This window comes from Urocitellus parryii, chromosome 6, assembly GCF_045843805.1.
Source record: "Urocitellus parryii isolate mUroPar1 chromosome 6, mUroPar1.hap1, whole genome shotgun sequence".
In the NCBI taxonomy this organism is placed as follows: Eukaryota; Metazoa; Chordata; class Mammalia; order Rodentia; family Sciuridae; genus Urocitellus; species Urocitellus parryii.
The window spans coordinates 183,638,650-183,652,327 of NC_135536.1; the positions used below are offsets into that span (position 1 = coordinate 183,638,650).

Genomic DNA, 13,678 nt, shown 5'->3' on the forward strand with positions numbered 1-13,678 from the left:
ATGGCACTGGAGGGACAGAGCAGAATCAGCATTTCAAAATCTCAAGACCTGGAGGACGGACTTGAAAAAATAACCCAATGAGCAAAGAAAGCAAAGATGGCAAGAACTGGAGGTGGACAAATTCATTAAGAAAACAGACAACTAGCTACCACAGAGGAGCCGAGGCTCCTAAGGAAGAGAGTCAAATGAACAAAACACAAATCTGGTGCCAAGATGTATTAGGTCACCTTTCTGGACTCACGTGAGAACTGAATCTTCAGACCCAAATGGCAACTTAAGAAGCTATATGGAAACCCATAACATTGAGGTTCACAAAGACACTGACTGTTAAGGATAAAGAGAAATACAAAACTTTAGAAAGAAAGAAAAAAAAAAAAAAACAGGGTACAAAAATCTGAAACCCAGCATAAGACTCCTTTTTGTCCATTGTTTCCAAATCCAAATTGACCTCCCCTGGATGTGACTGGCCCACCAGTGGTCACATGTGGGTTCCCAGGAGGCTACAGTCAACTCAGCTCTCATAAGAGGACAGGGACAGAGCTAGGGAAAGACAGGGCAGGGGTTGCTAATACAAAATAAATGAAGATAAACACCCTGTATGGGTAACCTTAGGCAGGAAATTCCATTTCTCTAAGCTTTGGTTTCCTCATATGTACCATGGATTTGATAAGGATGCCCAATTTGTGCAGTTACTGTGAAGAACATATGAGAAGACATGTAAAGCGCTTAGCACATGAAGGCCACGTTCTGGTGTTAGCGAAGCTCTCCAAATTAACCATGAAACTAGCAAGAAAGAAAGAAAGAGTGACGGACAGGATAACAGCCCTTGAAAGTCAGCCACCTCCTCATTCCTGGAGCCTGTGAGCATGTTGACTTACCCGGCAAATGAGACGTTGGAGAAGTGATTGAGTTGAGGATCCTGGGATTGGGAGGTCGTTTGGGATTATCCACCCAGATCCAGTGTAATCACAAGGATCCTCATGGCTCAAAGAACAAGGCAGGAGAGTCAGAGAAAGAGGTATGGGGCTTAAGGAGAGGTGGGAGGGATGCAGTTTTGGACCAGAAGCCAGAGGAGTGGGCAGGAGCCAAGGAACGCAAGCAGCCTCCACCAGCTGGCGAAGGTAAAGGGGTATATTCTCCCCAGAACCTCTGGGCCATACATGTCCCATGTCCCAGCTTGATGTCACCCACTGAAGCTCATATTTCCTTTCTCACGGCTACAATTTTAAGAAAATAAATTTAAGTGGTTCAAGTTGTGGAATCATTAGAGTAGCAATAAGAAACGAATACAAAAAGACTGGTTAAGTGCAAAATATTCATTTTTCACAGTTAGCCTAAATTTTATTTTGATGTTGCCTTCAGTATTACTTATCTTCTTAGTGATGTCAGATTCTAGGAAGACCAGAGAGGATTAAGTGCATCGCCTGAATGATGCGTATTTTTCAGTTCAGCTCCTGAACCAAGAGCCTTTCTCTCATTGAAGGGTAGGAAATTGCAGGTTGTCTCATAAAATCTCTGGAAAATAGGCCTTTTGATAATCACACTTGTCATATTGGGAGCAGGCAACAGCAGGACAGGGACAAGCAGGAGGGCCCAGAGTCACGATAAGAAATAGTGATGTGCTGGACCATGGGCAAGGAGAAATGGAGGTTACGTTGAGAGGGATGAGCCCAGATGGGAATCGCCTGTGAGCGCAGCTATTTAATACAAGGCAGAGAAGGCCAGGCAGGTGCTGAAGGCCAAGGCTGGTGAGCAGACCCCAGAAACAGATATCAGTGGGATACTAGAAGACCAGGGAATCCATGCCCAAATGGCAAGAGGCCCAGATGTCAGAATTGCTATGGCCACACAGAGAAGGAATTTAAGCAGACTGGATGTGCAAGAAGCACAGGTCCCAGCCATCATCCCAGCCCCACATAAAAGGTACAAGAGACAATGCAAAGGAAGAAAACAAGGGGAGGTTTGAACAAACAGGTAAAGGATCAGAAATCCAGGTCCACGAGCAATGGAGCAGGCTTGGGTAGGCAGTGGGGAGTGGAGCAAGCAGGGAGTCCCTGCAGTTTGAAGTGTACCCCAACTCAGAGACAGGGTAGGAGAGGAAAGTTTCCCAATCCGCAGCTAAGGGTACAGCTCAGTGGTAGAGCACTTGCTTAGCATGCAGGAGGCCCTGGGTTCCGAATCCAGCACTGCAAAAATAAAAAATAAAATAAAAAATCCCTCTATCCCCCCCACCCCCCATTATGGATCAACATCCACCTATCAGAGAGAACATTCGGCCTTTCGTTTTTGGAGATTGGCTTACTTTGCTTAGATATTCTCCAACTCCATCCATTTACCTGCAAATGCCAATAATTTTATTCTCTGTTAATGCTGAGTAATATTCCATTGTGTATATGTACCACAGTTTCTTTCTTTTATAAACATACATAAAATTTATTATTCATAAGAAACAGATGTACTGCAACAAATTAAATTTTTTTCTGAAAATGATAAGCCCTAACTGGAACCCACCAGGAATGCCAAGTTTCTTTATCCATTCCTCTCTTGAAGGGCATCTACATTGCTTCTGCAGTTTAGCTATTGGGAATTGAGCTGCAGCACTACATTGGGTACAATCAGATAAACGAAAGGTTGTGCTGCAATTGTGTACAATGAATCAAAATGCATTCTGCTGTCATATATACCTAATTAAAATATTTTTTTTTAAAAAAAGATTCCCAGCCAAGGTGTCAGGTTGCATGTAATTGTCAAGGATGCAAATGACAGGGTGCTAGGCAGGAGGAAAGGCAGTGAGGGGAAGTCAGAGACTTGAGAAGAGCTAAAGACAAAGCAGGACACAAATGAAGGCATAAGGAAGCCTGGGAACCAGGCTACCAGAGCCGGCCCTTACGCTCCATGCTGGCTTGTGGGCAATTTTCTTGGCTCTGTTTTTCTGATATAAGTTTACTCTTCTTTTGAGATTCCGAGGCAGGCTTCCTTCCATTTGTGTCAAGCTTCTCAAGCCCGCCTGTCTGGTGCTCTAAAGTGAAATCATCATCTCGCCTTTCTGATTCCGAGGCAACCGAACACATTTCCCTCCTGAGAGCAGCCCTGAGACACAGCAATTAATCGAGTGCTCTCCAGAGAAGGGGGATGATGGATAGGGTGGGGAAAGGGGCTCAGCAACCATGTGGTGGAAACAGGAGGTGAGCTTCAGACGGGTCCCATGGAGAGCCTAGAGCGTGAAGGGAACCCTAGATTTGATCCCACCTGGAGGTGAGATCACTGTTTCAAAATCCAAAGTGAGATTGACAGCCCATGCTGTCAATCATGGGTCCTAGCTTGGCCAGGCAGGGGAAGGAGGAATCCTCCCATTTGACCGAAGGCATTTATCAGTCAGAAGACAAGGTGCTGAGAACGTGGAGACACTGGCTTAGAAGGAGGATCCATCAAGGGCAGTAATACCACCCATTCTACCTGGCACCATGAATTACATATGGCGTCTCCTGAAATCCAATGAGCCACTGCCAGGAAATGCGTTGGTACTCTATTTCTGAATCTATTTTTGTTTTAAACAGAGCTAGGAACTGACCTCTCTGTAGGACACTGGCCACAGCAAAAAGCTCAAGTGCCCTGCAATCGGATCACTTGCTATGCAACGTCAGTATATATCCCTTGAACAAAGAGTTCATGAGTTTGACAAATACTTTGTTCAACTTAGGATCTATCTGAACATTAATTAAGTAAAAGCCACGTTAACTAACATTTTTGAGGGCTTACTTTGTGCTAGGCTTGGCACTCACCGACTTACAGAGTAGCATTTACTGACTCTTAAAATCCCTTGGGAGGTTCTTCTCAAAGGGCAGACCCTGGACCAGCTGCATGAGAGCATCCAGGAACTCGTTAGAAATGTAAATTTTAAGAGAATTCTAGGGCTTGATATCCATTTGTGTATGTTGTTTATGGGCACGGGTAGTCTTAAGTTTTTTCTCCTTCCCCTATTCTATTATTAATCACACTGGAAATGTACTCATTATTTTACAAAACAGAAAATGAGAGCGTGTGGAGTGTGGAAGGTATAATTTCTGCCCAGAGGAATTTACAGGCTGGGCAAAGATTCCAACAAAACAGCAAAGAGAGTAAAACATAAACATAAAGTCGAGCACTGAAATAGCATCCTTCATGGGGGAAAAACAGGGTGGGTGTGGAAAGAGCAATCCTCTTAAGAACAGTCGTGAGCTGCGGTTCCCAAAGCGTGGTCCCCAGACTGACTGCATCAGCATGGCTGAGAACCAGCGTGAATTAGAAATGTGAATTCTCTAGCCCTACCCTGGGCCTCATAAATCAGAAATTCTGGGTATGGGCCAGGCCTTTTTTGTTTGTTTGTTTTAACACACTCTCCAGATGATTTTAAGCCTGATGAACTCTGAGATGGGTCCTATTAATATTCCTTTTTAACCAAGTGAGAAAACAGGCAGAGAGTAATACACCTTAGAGTAGCTTCAGCTACTGCGTACAGCTCCCTCGGAGACCTTGCTAAAAATGCAGATTCTAATTCAGCGGGTCTGAGGCGGGGCCTGAGGCTCTTCACTTCTAGAAAGTTCCCAGGTATTATCCAAGCTGCTCGTCCATGAGCCTTACTTAGTAGGAACAGCACAGCCTATGTGACTTGGCTGAGTGGCTGGGTTAGGATTTGGCCCCAGGTAATCTGATTCCAGACACTGGAGCTTTAATCACATCACCTATCTACTCTCCAGTGCATAACAGAACAGTACAGTCACACTCTACGGCTCTGTGAGAGTACAGTGTGTGGTGTTCCAGAAATTCCCTTGTTTTCCTTTGTTCTTCTTTTATTTTTCTTTCTGCCTCTCCTACCATCTGCCTCTCCTCATCTGGTCAATTCTCTTGTGTTTTCAAGAAAACACCTAATGCCTCTTGCAGAAACGACTACTCCATAGAAAACAATTTGGTAAACGCTGTGATGAATGCTCAGATATGGACCTTTGTGGAAATCCTAAATGTCACTAAGGCAGAGATACATGTGTAAGAAGGGATAAGGTATCTTCCCATGCATGCACTTGGCTAAAGATCTCTTAATAGAGTATTAATACAATATTATGGCACACCTGATATGCTAGCAGGCTGGATGAGGTTTTCTAAACACATTTTAATCCATCTACTGCAGTCGTTCCCAAATTTCAATATTCATCAGAATCACTCAGAAGGCCACTCAGGAGGTCTAGGGTGGGGCTGGATAATTTGCGTTTCTAACAGCTTCCCAGGTAATGCTGCTGCTGCTGCTGCAGACCTTGGCCTGGCTCTGGAGAACTTAAGGCTAAAGTCTTCTTCAGTCCCTCCATGAACCGCAAGGGGCTAAATAGCCCCATAAAACACATGATATGAAAACATTATTTAAATCCAGGACCACTTCCTGAGGTTGAGCAATTAGCCACTGCACCAAGGGTGCCCAGCCACAGAGCAAGAGATGTGGCACCCAAACCCAGACCTTGCTCTAGAGGTGACTAAGTCTCCTTGAAAAACAGTGGCCTTTTCCTTTTCCCAGAATCTCTGTCTGCTTACCAAGGTATATGCCCACTGTACTTCATCTGTCCTAAAGGTGAACCTCTATTTTCCAGTTCACCTATCAGGAATGGGACACCTGTCCTAAAGTGAACAAAGAAATTTCAAAGCATCATCAGTGGTACTACCGAATCCTACCTTCACCCCTGTTTCTCTCACCAAAGCAGCAGTTGCCTTTGAAATCTCTCTCTTTCCTTTTCCTTTCCCTTCTTTCAGATGCTTGTCTCTCTCTTTAAAAGCAACCCTAATTCTACCTTCTTGGGCTTCTTCGTTCTGCACAGATATGTCAGCTTACTTTGAGAAACACGCTCCGTGGAAAAACAGGGCCCATAAATACCTACACCTCAATCTTCCTGTCCCTAGTGCATGTACATCTTTCTGCCCCACCCCTGGAAAGAACTCTGTCTCTTCAGGCATCACCTACAGGGGAAAACAAGAGATGTGTCTAATGCAGGGAACATCTGCTGTTTTCCTACTACCTGATTATCTATCAAGGGATCTATAATGGCCTTGCCATTTTGCAATTCCCCATCTACTCTCCTCCCGTGTCATGACATTATTCCCTTCACAAAGAGATAAGATGTAGCCTGCAAAAATGGCTATCATTATTTCAGAGAGAGCAGGCAGCCCTGCAATTGATTTGTAATTGGCAGAAGTGGGAACATTACTGTCTTTAATGAAAGGAAACTGTTTCTGGTTCCACACAACAGATATTAGGCCTGCTTTATAGGAGATATTCTAATACCCAGTCCACACAGCTTCAGTGTGCTGGTTAAGCTTCACATGAAAACAGATAAATAAATAAAATAAAATCAGGCCAGCGTTTCCAGCTGAAGACTATTCTGATTGCTCCAGGAATCTTCTGACCAGAAAATACGCAGGTGAAATTTCCACAATATCCATTTGTAATGAATATTCATTTTACTTCTAGTCATACCATTGCAATCGTATGACATTTGGAAACTTGCTAAAGTCTCACCCATTGATTCTCTTAAGAGCATATTTGTGCCTTTTTGGCAGTCTCCAAAGAATAGCTTTTGATTATTCTTTATTAAAAGTTAAAAGAAATAAAAAGTCGACATAAATCATTTTTGATTAGCTTGTGCTGAAACCCCTCCAAGGGCCCATGCATGCATGGCTGACGGCTCATTTGGTGCTGATTTCTGTGTTTAAATCTCCTGCAGAGAATCAGGAGGGGCCTGGCATAAGCACCACAGGGAGCCCTAAGCCCTGAGCAAAGAGGATGAGCAGGTGGGAAAAGGGCTGCACATGTGCCATCTCCCTGGAACAGATCCTCTTGTCCACATCTAGCTCGACTCTCAGGGCTCCACTCAAAGGCCACCTCCTCCATGGCCACTGCTCCTATGCAATCCTCCCTACATTCCCTGCCCTGCCCTCGTCAGCCCCTGGTTTCCTCCTGGCAGCATGGTCATACTGCAATGAAGTAGCTGTGTGAGCAGATGCTCGATGACCGTCTTTGCCACCAGAAGGGAAGATGCATAAGGACAAGAAGCAACTGGGCTTCATGTCCATCCTTCTCCCAGCTCCTGACAGAGCATGGGGTCCCAGATGAACAGGGATCAAATCCTGGAGCACATAAGTTGAAGAAGCTGCTGAGAAGTGACACAGAGAAAAAGCAAAGAGAGAATAAGTAATGTGAGGGGAAATCTCCAGGTGAGAGTTGGCCAGGGGTGAAGACACACCTAACCAGAGGTGAAGGTGCACAGGATGGGGGAAAACAAAGCTGGTAGCCTGCAGCTACTTGACCAGATCAGCCCACTCTGCTCTCCTAGAGTATACCATCAAACTTCAGTAAGCCTTGGTTTGGCTTGGCAAGTCCTCACATCTTGCTCAATTCTTTGTCCAGGATGCTAAGTAGCAATAGTTTCATCAGAAACTGTTAGAAGACATGAGATTCCTGAGTCAGAAACGAAAGACTTGTTATTCACCATACAGCAGGTGAGGTGAGCTTCATGTTTGCATCTTTTTGTTTGTTTGGTTGTTTTTGTTCTTCGTGGGGATGATGTGGGGGCGAGTCAGGTTGGTGTTTGCAGTAGGTCTGTTGCATACATAGATGAGGAACTTCTCTTTAGGAGAAGTTCTACACAGTCGGTGGGGCTCACTTTCTTTAGGCTATGCTAGTTCTCCCCCTTCTCCCCTAGGTAGATCTGGGGTTGACTGACACCTTGATTGCCAGATGAATTTGATATAATTTCTTTTCTATTGCCCATTGTAAAGTAGGTTTCTCCGTGACATATACAAAAAAAAAAAAAAAAAACATGCAAAGAAGGGGAGAAAACCAATGCTAATGCTATGTTACCTAGCAACAGGTTAACTTTAGGTCAGTCCCTGGAGTTACTGCCACCATCCAAGACCCCAGAAATGGGGATTGGGATTTCCCTTGAATTCTCTTTATGTTCATCTAGCTTCCTCCCTTTAATTGCAAGATGGCCCATTTTCCCCTCCCCAAAGGAGTTTCACAGAGAGTTTTAGGTGCGGCCAGGGATATGGTAGTGGTCTCCTCTCTTCCACCTTTCCCACCTCTTCCCCATGCCCTATCTCTTACCCAACACTATGGCTGGCTACCCTGTCCGCCAAACCAGGTAGAATCTTATACCCTTCCTAGATGTTGGCATATGGTTTCATGAATCCATAAGGGCAGGAAGATTTTCATAGCAGAAATAGTGAGCACCATTAAATGCTGAAAGAAAAGTCAAGCTCAGGCAGCACCCTCTTTATGATGACTTAGACTCTTGCACTTCACAGTGGTGCAAGAGCGATATGCATCCAGTAGAAGCTCTATTTCAGATTTGCAATTTTGACCTTGGGCTATGTGGTAGCATACTCTCTCATGCTAGACAAGGATGGTGAGCCATAGCTCCCAGTCAGTCCAGAGACCATGCAGGAAGCAATCCGTACTCCACAGCATACCGTGTGGGAAGGCTCAGGTGGTGGGCCAGTTGGAACTCATGATGGGTTTGTTAGGATGTAACTCCATCGTGAAGTCCAGGACTGATAGGCACTTCTTAGCTTTAACAAGGACACTCTTGGTGGCATTTATAACAATCACTGCTAGGAAGAGGTGGGAGTTGAAGAAATCCACATGGCAAGTATAGACATCATGTTCATTGTATATAGCTAAGAAGGGGATGGAGGAAGTCAGCGAGAGGGGTGATCTGATTCAAAAATTTCAAGGGTATTTTGATTCTGTTGATCCTATTTGTGGATTTGAGAAAGTCAAGTATACTGAAGTACCTAGTCCCGTGGCTGGTAAATGAAAGCCATACAGGTACATGCTAAGTCAGGGCGCTTGTTTTTTTCATTGCCACCTACACAGACAAGACCACCTTGTGCAAGGCCACGAGGCAGGCATGGAGGGGGTGAGCCCAGGGCTTCAGAATAAGAAGCCCTGCCTCTACTGTGTGACTTTAAGGATGTCACTCACCCCTGAGGCTCAGCCTACTGGTTGTCTCCACAATGCGCTGTAACAGCAGCTATCTGAAACACTGATGAGGATTAAATGCATTCTATGTAAGCACTCAATAAATGTCAGCGGTTATGAGCAGTTGCCTTGCTTTATCGCCATTGTTCTGTTGTGGTGTGGCCACGATGCCAAACCCTAAACAGAAAGGAGGTCTGGTTCTGATGGAGGGAGCCGGGGCTACTCCACACCACAGGCCCTGTGCGTGCCAGAGCAGCAATAGCCCTGCAGGGGGGACAGAGGACTGATGTGCCTCCTTAGCTCATCAGCCCCGTGCAACTGACTGAAGCCGATGGGCTCCCAGGGGCAGGAGCCTTTTCCTGCCAGACCCGGGTCTACTCCCGCTCCAGTGCCTGTGATTTGTCTCAACATATATGCTGCTCCTACTGAGATCCGTGCACAGTATTTGGACACATGGCCTCATTTCTGAGACTCTTCAAATGCTATTTGTTGTACAAACCTCCAGTGGAGCAAATCCTCCACAGAGCAGCCTGGAGGTCAGCTGCACTGTGGGGCTGGAGGGTCAGCTGCAGAGTCCCCAAGGAGTTCCAGGACAGAGCCCTGTCAGCGTGGGCTTCAATAAGACAGGAGGCCACGCATGGAGTCGTCCAAACACCCTCCTGGATGACAGTATCTGATGGCAGTGACGGGTATGGAGAGAGCTGAAGGACAGCGACCTGTGTCCTCGCTGGGGGGCCTCGCTTCTGTCGGAACGAGTTACCCAACCCCAGCAAAGCTTCCTGACACCCTTAGAATACTCTGTGTCCAAAAAAAAAAGGGACAATTTTTCTTTTTTCTAACATTTGCTTCTGTTTATATAGCTCCCTATGTTCATTTTAGAGTATTTGGATGACATAGAAAAGAATAGAAGAAACACAGAAAAGAAAAAGCACACACGATCTACCATCACAATTGATTATTGTTGACATGTTTTACTGTTCTGTGTGCATAGGTATGTAAGTGTGGATACACACATGTATGTACATATATATATATATATATATATATATATATCTTATCTATATCATCTCTATGTATGTATATGTGTATATATGTGTTGTTCGTAAAAGTTAATACACTGAATAAAGTTTGATAATGCTCTTTTCATTTAATTACGTACTATAAAAATGTCATTAAGTATATGTCTAGAATCTAGTATTGAATTACTTCATTCCAGCATTTACTTAATTAGTCTCTCTTGCTGGGCATCTAGTTTCTTTCATTCTCTGTCCTGTTGAACATGTTTGCAGGTACACTTTTGTCCCCATTTCTGGCAATGTCCTTTGTAAACTGCTATTAGTAAAATTGTTCATTGGAAGGATATCCACACTTAAAGTGTTTGGTAATTACTACCCAGTTATCATCCAGAGAAGATGCACCTATTTACCTTTTTTTGGTGCCACACTGAAAATTCTGTACAGTCCCACCTTTCTGTACCTGAACATCCTTTCTTCTCCTTTTTCTACAAGGCACACTGGTCTTCTCCTGCCCTAGCACTGGGATTTACACTAACAGCTCTTCTGGTTCTTGAACTTTGGGACTTGGGCTGAAATTACATCCCCTCCCCCACCTTCCCAGGTCTCCACCTTGCAGATGAGAGATGGTGGGACTTATCGGCCTCCACGATCATGCCAGCCAGTTCCTCATAACAGAGTTTCATGTGTATGCAGTGTGTGCATGTGTGCGCATGTGTGTGTGTGTTACACGTTCGCGTGCAGGTGTACACCCCCTACTGGCTGTTCCTCAGAAGGGCCCTGAGACCAGTACAACCTACTTCCAACCACACTGTTCCATACACACCTGTCCTTAACAAGCCATTCAGGCACTTTCCAGAGTGTAGGAGAAACAGTCTCCTTCCCAATACTCCCTGAAATATGGATAAGGGCGACACTATTAAGGGAGGTTTCCTTAGAGAAATCGTTATTGGATCTATTCACTCACCAGATAAACTTTAAGCATCCCAGGATGGAGATAGATTAGCAGAAAGCAGGAGACCTCTGCCGGAGCCGCTCCCCACCCACGCCTCCCTCTCCTTCCACCTCTCCAGATTGCTTTTATACAGAACATCATTATGTGAAACAGGCCTGAGAAACCCACTTGTGTGCCCTCAATAAGACTGTGGTGGGAATACTGTTCATTACATCATACAGTGTTTTCTTTATGAGGACTCCTGGGAACAATTCCTGTCTGGCCTCTGTGTGAACAACAGTTAGAATTTTCCTGAGCAATTGGTTTGTGTTTATCTCGCAGACATTGTGAACTGTATATCTGACAAGTTTTCTTTATTCCGTTGGCGGCTGTGGCGCTATGGGCTCTGCATGTGACTCACAGCGAGCAGCAGGTGTGCAGAAATGCAGCTTTAGCTTTAGCAGCTCCCATGTATTCTTCTCCTATCTTGGGCTACCTCACTTTTAATTTCTGCTATCTTGAGGTGCTTTATATCCCATTGTAAGCTACCCAAAAAACGTCTGCGAAATAAGATTTGGTTTACACTGAAAACTAGATAAATAAATCAGATGTGGATGAGCTGTGGAGGAATACCATGGTTTTTATCTATTTTCCTCAAAACTTGTATTACGTTCTGCATGAACATACTCCTACTAACAGAACTAAGGTCTAGGGCATGCAACTTAGAACTGTAACAAGAATGATCATAAAATAGTCAGAAAACCCAAATAAAGTTGCTGAAAATATTGGATTGACCCACCTCATGCTTGTGATGCAACTGAGGCGATGCCATTGAAATGGTAAAGCTTCTTGGGAGCAAGATGCACTTGCAGCTAATTATAATGAAAAGAGGAAATAACACTGCTGACTAGTGGAGTGGTGTGATGGTGTGGAAGCATGCCCTCTTACTGTCGGCAGGCAGCCCAGGGAAGTGAGATGGGTAGGCACAAGTGTTATTTTCATTCTGCTATGCTGCTAAACAGAAAGAAGGTCTCTGAGTCCCTGGCTGGGCTCTTCTGCCCAGGGACTTTCCAACTGTAGAAAATGGGCTCAATTCAAGAAAAGTGACAGTGTGAACTCCCACCAAAGTGGGTAGAGAGTTATCTGGGTAAAGAAGCACAACAAAACATGCTCCAACTACTAAGTTACCAGGATTATGACATCTGAAACCTTAAGGAGGTACCATCATACACCTATTCAAATGGATAAACCTGAAAAGATAACCATACCGAGCCCTAGGGAGGTTGTAAAGCAACTAGAACTTTCACAGACTGCTGGTGGGGATGTGAAATAGCACAACCATTTTTGAAAACAATTTGTCATGCTTTACAAAATTAAATACACATCGATAAGATGACCCGGCCATTCAGCTTCTAGGTGTTTACCCGAGAGAAATGAAAGAACAACGTGCATACAAAAATCTGCCCGTGAATATTCACTGCAGCTTTTTTGTAATAGCCAGAAACTGGAAAGAAAACAACAGGTGTCCATCAATAGGTGTATAGATAAATTCACACAACTGAATATATTTCAGCAAAAACTAACTTAATAAATAAAGAACTGATACCCACAACAACATAGATAGATCTCAGAATAATCATGGTGACTAAAAGTGTAGCATGATACCATTTATATAAAATTTTAGAGCATGTAACTCATCCGTAGTATCAGAAGCATACCAGCAATTGCCTATTACACACTGGGGTGGGAATAGCAGAAGGAAAGGACTAAAATCAGGACAAGGAAACTTTGGGTGTGATGCTCTGTTCAATATCCTGATTGTGGAAATAATTTCACATATAAATATATATCAAACTTATCAAACTGTATACTGTAAGATAACATCTCAACAAGGTTGTTTAAAAATTATTTTTTAAATGTTAGATAGAACATTTAACAGAACTTGGTGTCCCTGTTCACATTGATAGTAGTATGCTAATGCTCTCTTGGTTTTCCAGTTCTGTTGCAGCCCCAGTCTGTGTCCCCCACCCCCAAAGACCCCTTCTCATCTTGCTAGGGAAGTAGTATCAAAGAGCAGTAACAACAGGAAAACAGATATAAGCTTAAAACATTTTCCTATTGGACTTAACTGATGGGCTTGTTTAACCAGAGATTAGATGTGTTATTCCTTTTAAGGATACATTCTAGGAAAAGAATGATTTGATTTTACCCGGATGTGCACTAGTAAATCAATGGATATCCAACAACCTTCTAGCTAAGATTTCATGATACGGTATACTCAAAACCTAAAATATCCATTTTTCTTAACCCTGTTGATCTGGGCTTAAAAGACAAAGTTTGTTAGAGAGTCAGAAAAGATTCTAGTTCTGAAACTTTGAGGTTTGAGCCTTAGTTCTTTCATCTCTAAAACGGGTATACCAAAGCTGACCTAATAGATGTACGGTTAAGATTTAACCAGATTGTGGATGGAGAGAACCCTCCGAAGAGCAGGGCTGCTTGAAAAACATCCCCTCCCTCATCATGATGGAGCAGGAACTTCTCCCCTTCTTACCTGGAGCCAAAGTTTGTCATGTTGAGACCACTTCCCACCAGCAATGCACTGGAATGTCGCATTCTGTCCCACGTTCACCTCCACATTTTGGAGTCGTAGAAAATGAGGTGCTTTTCCTATGAGAGAAAGCAAAGGACAGGTGAAGATGGGATTCAATAGTCTGCAACACTTCCCTGTCT

At 44.0% G+C, this 13,678-nt stretch overlaps 1 protein-coding gene across 2 annotated transcripts in view; it reads right to left on the bottom strand.

Moving 5' to 3' along the window:
• The window catches only part of Ptprt (protein tyrosine phosphatase receptor type T), a 1,043,151-nt gene that overhangs the window by 668,644 nt on the left and 360,829 nt on the right, over window positions 1-13,678 (bottom strand). For both annotated transcript variants that reach the window (XM_026383218.2, XM_026383217.2), the window contains exon 5: window positions 13,500-13,615. In XM_026383218.2, the coding sequence (XP_026239003.1) occupies window positions 13,500-13,615 (116 nt within the window). The remainder of the gene's footprint in view (window positions 1-13,499; window positions 13,616-13,678) is intronic.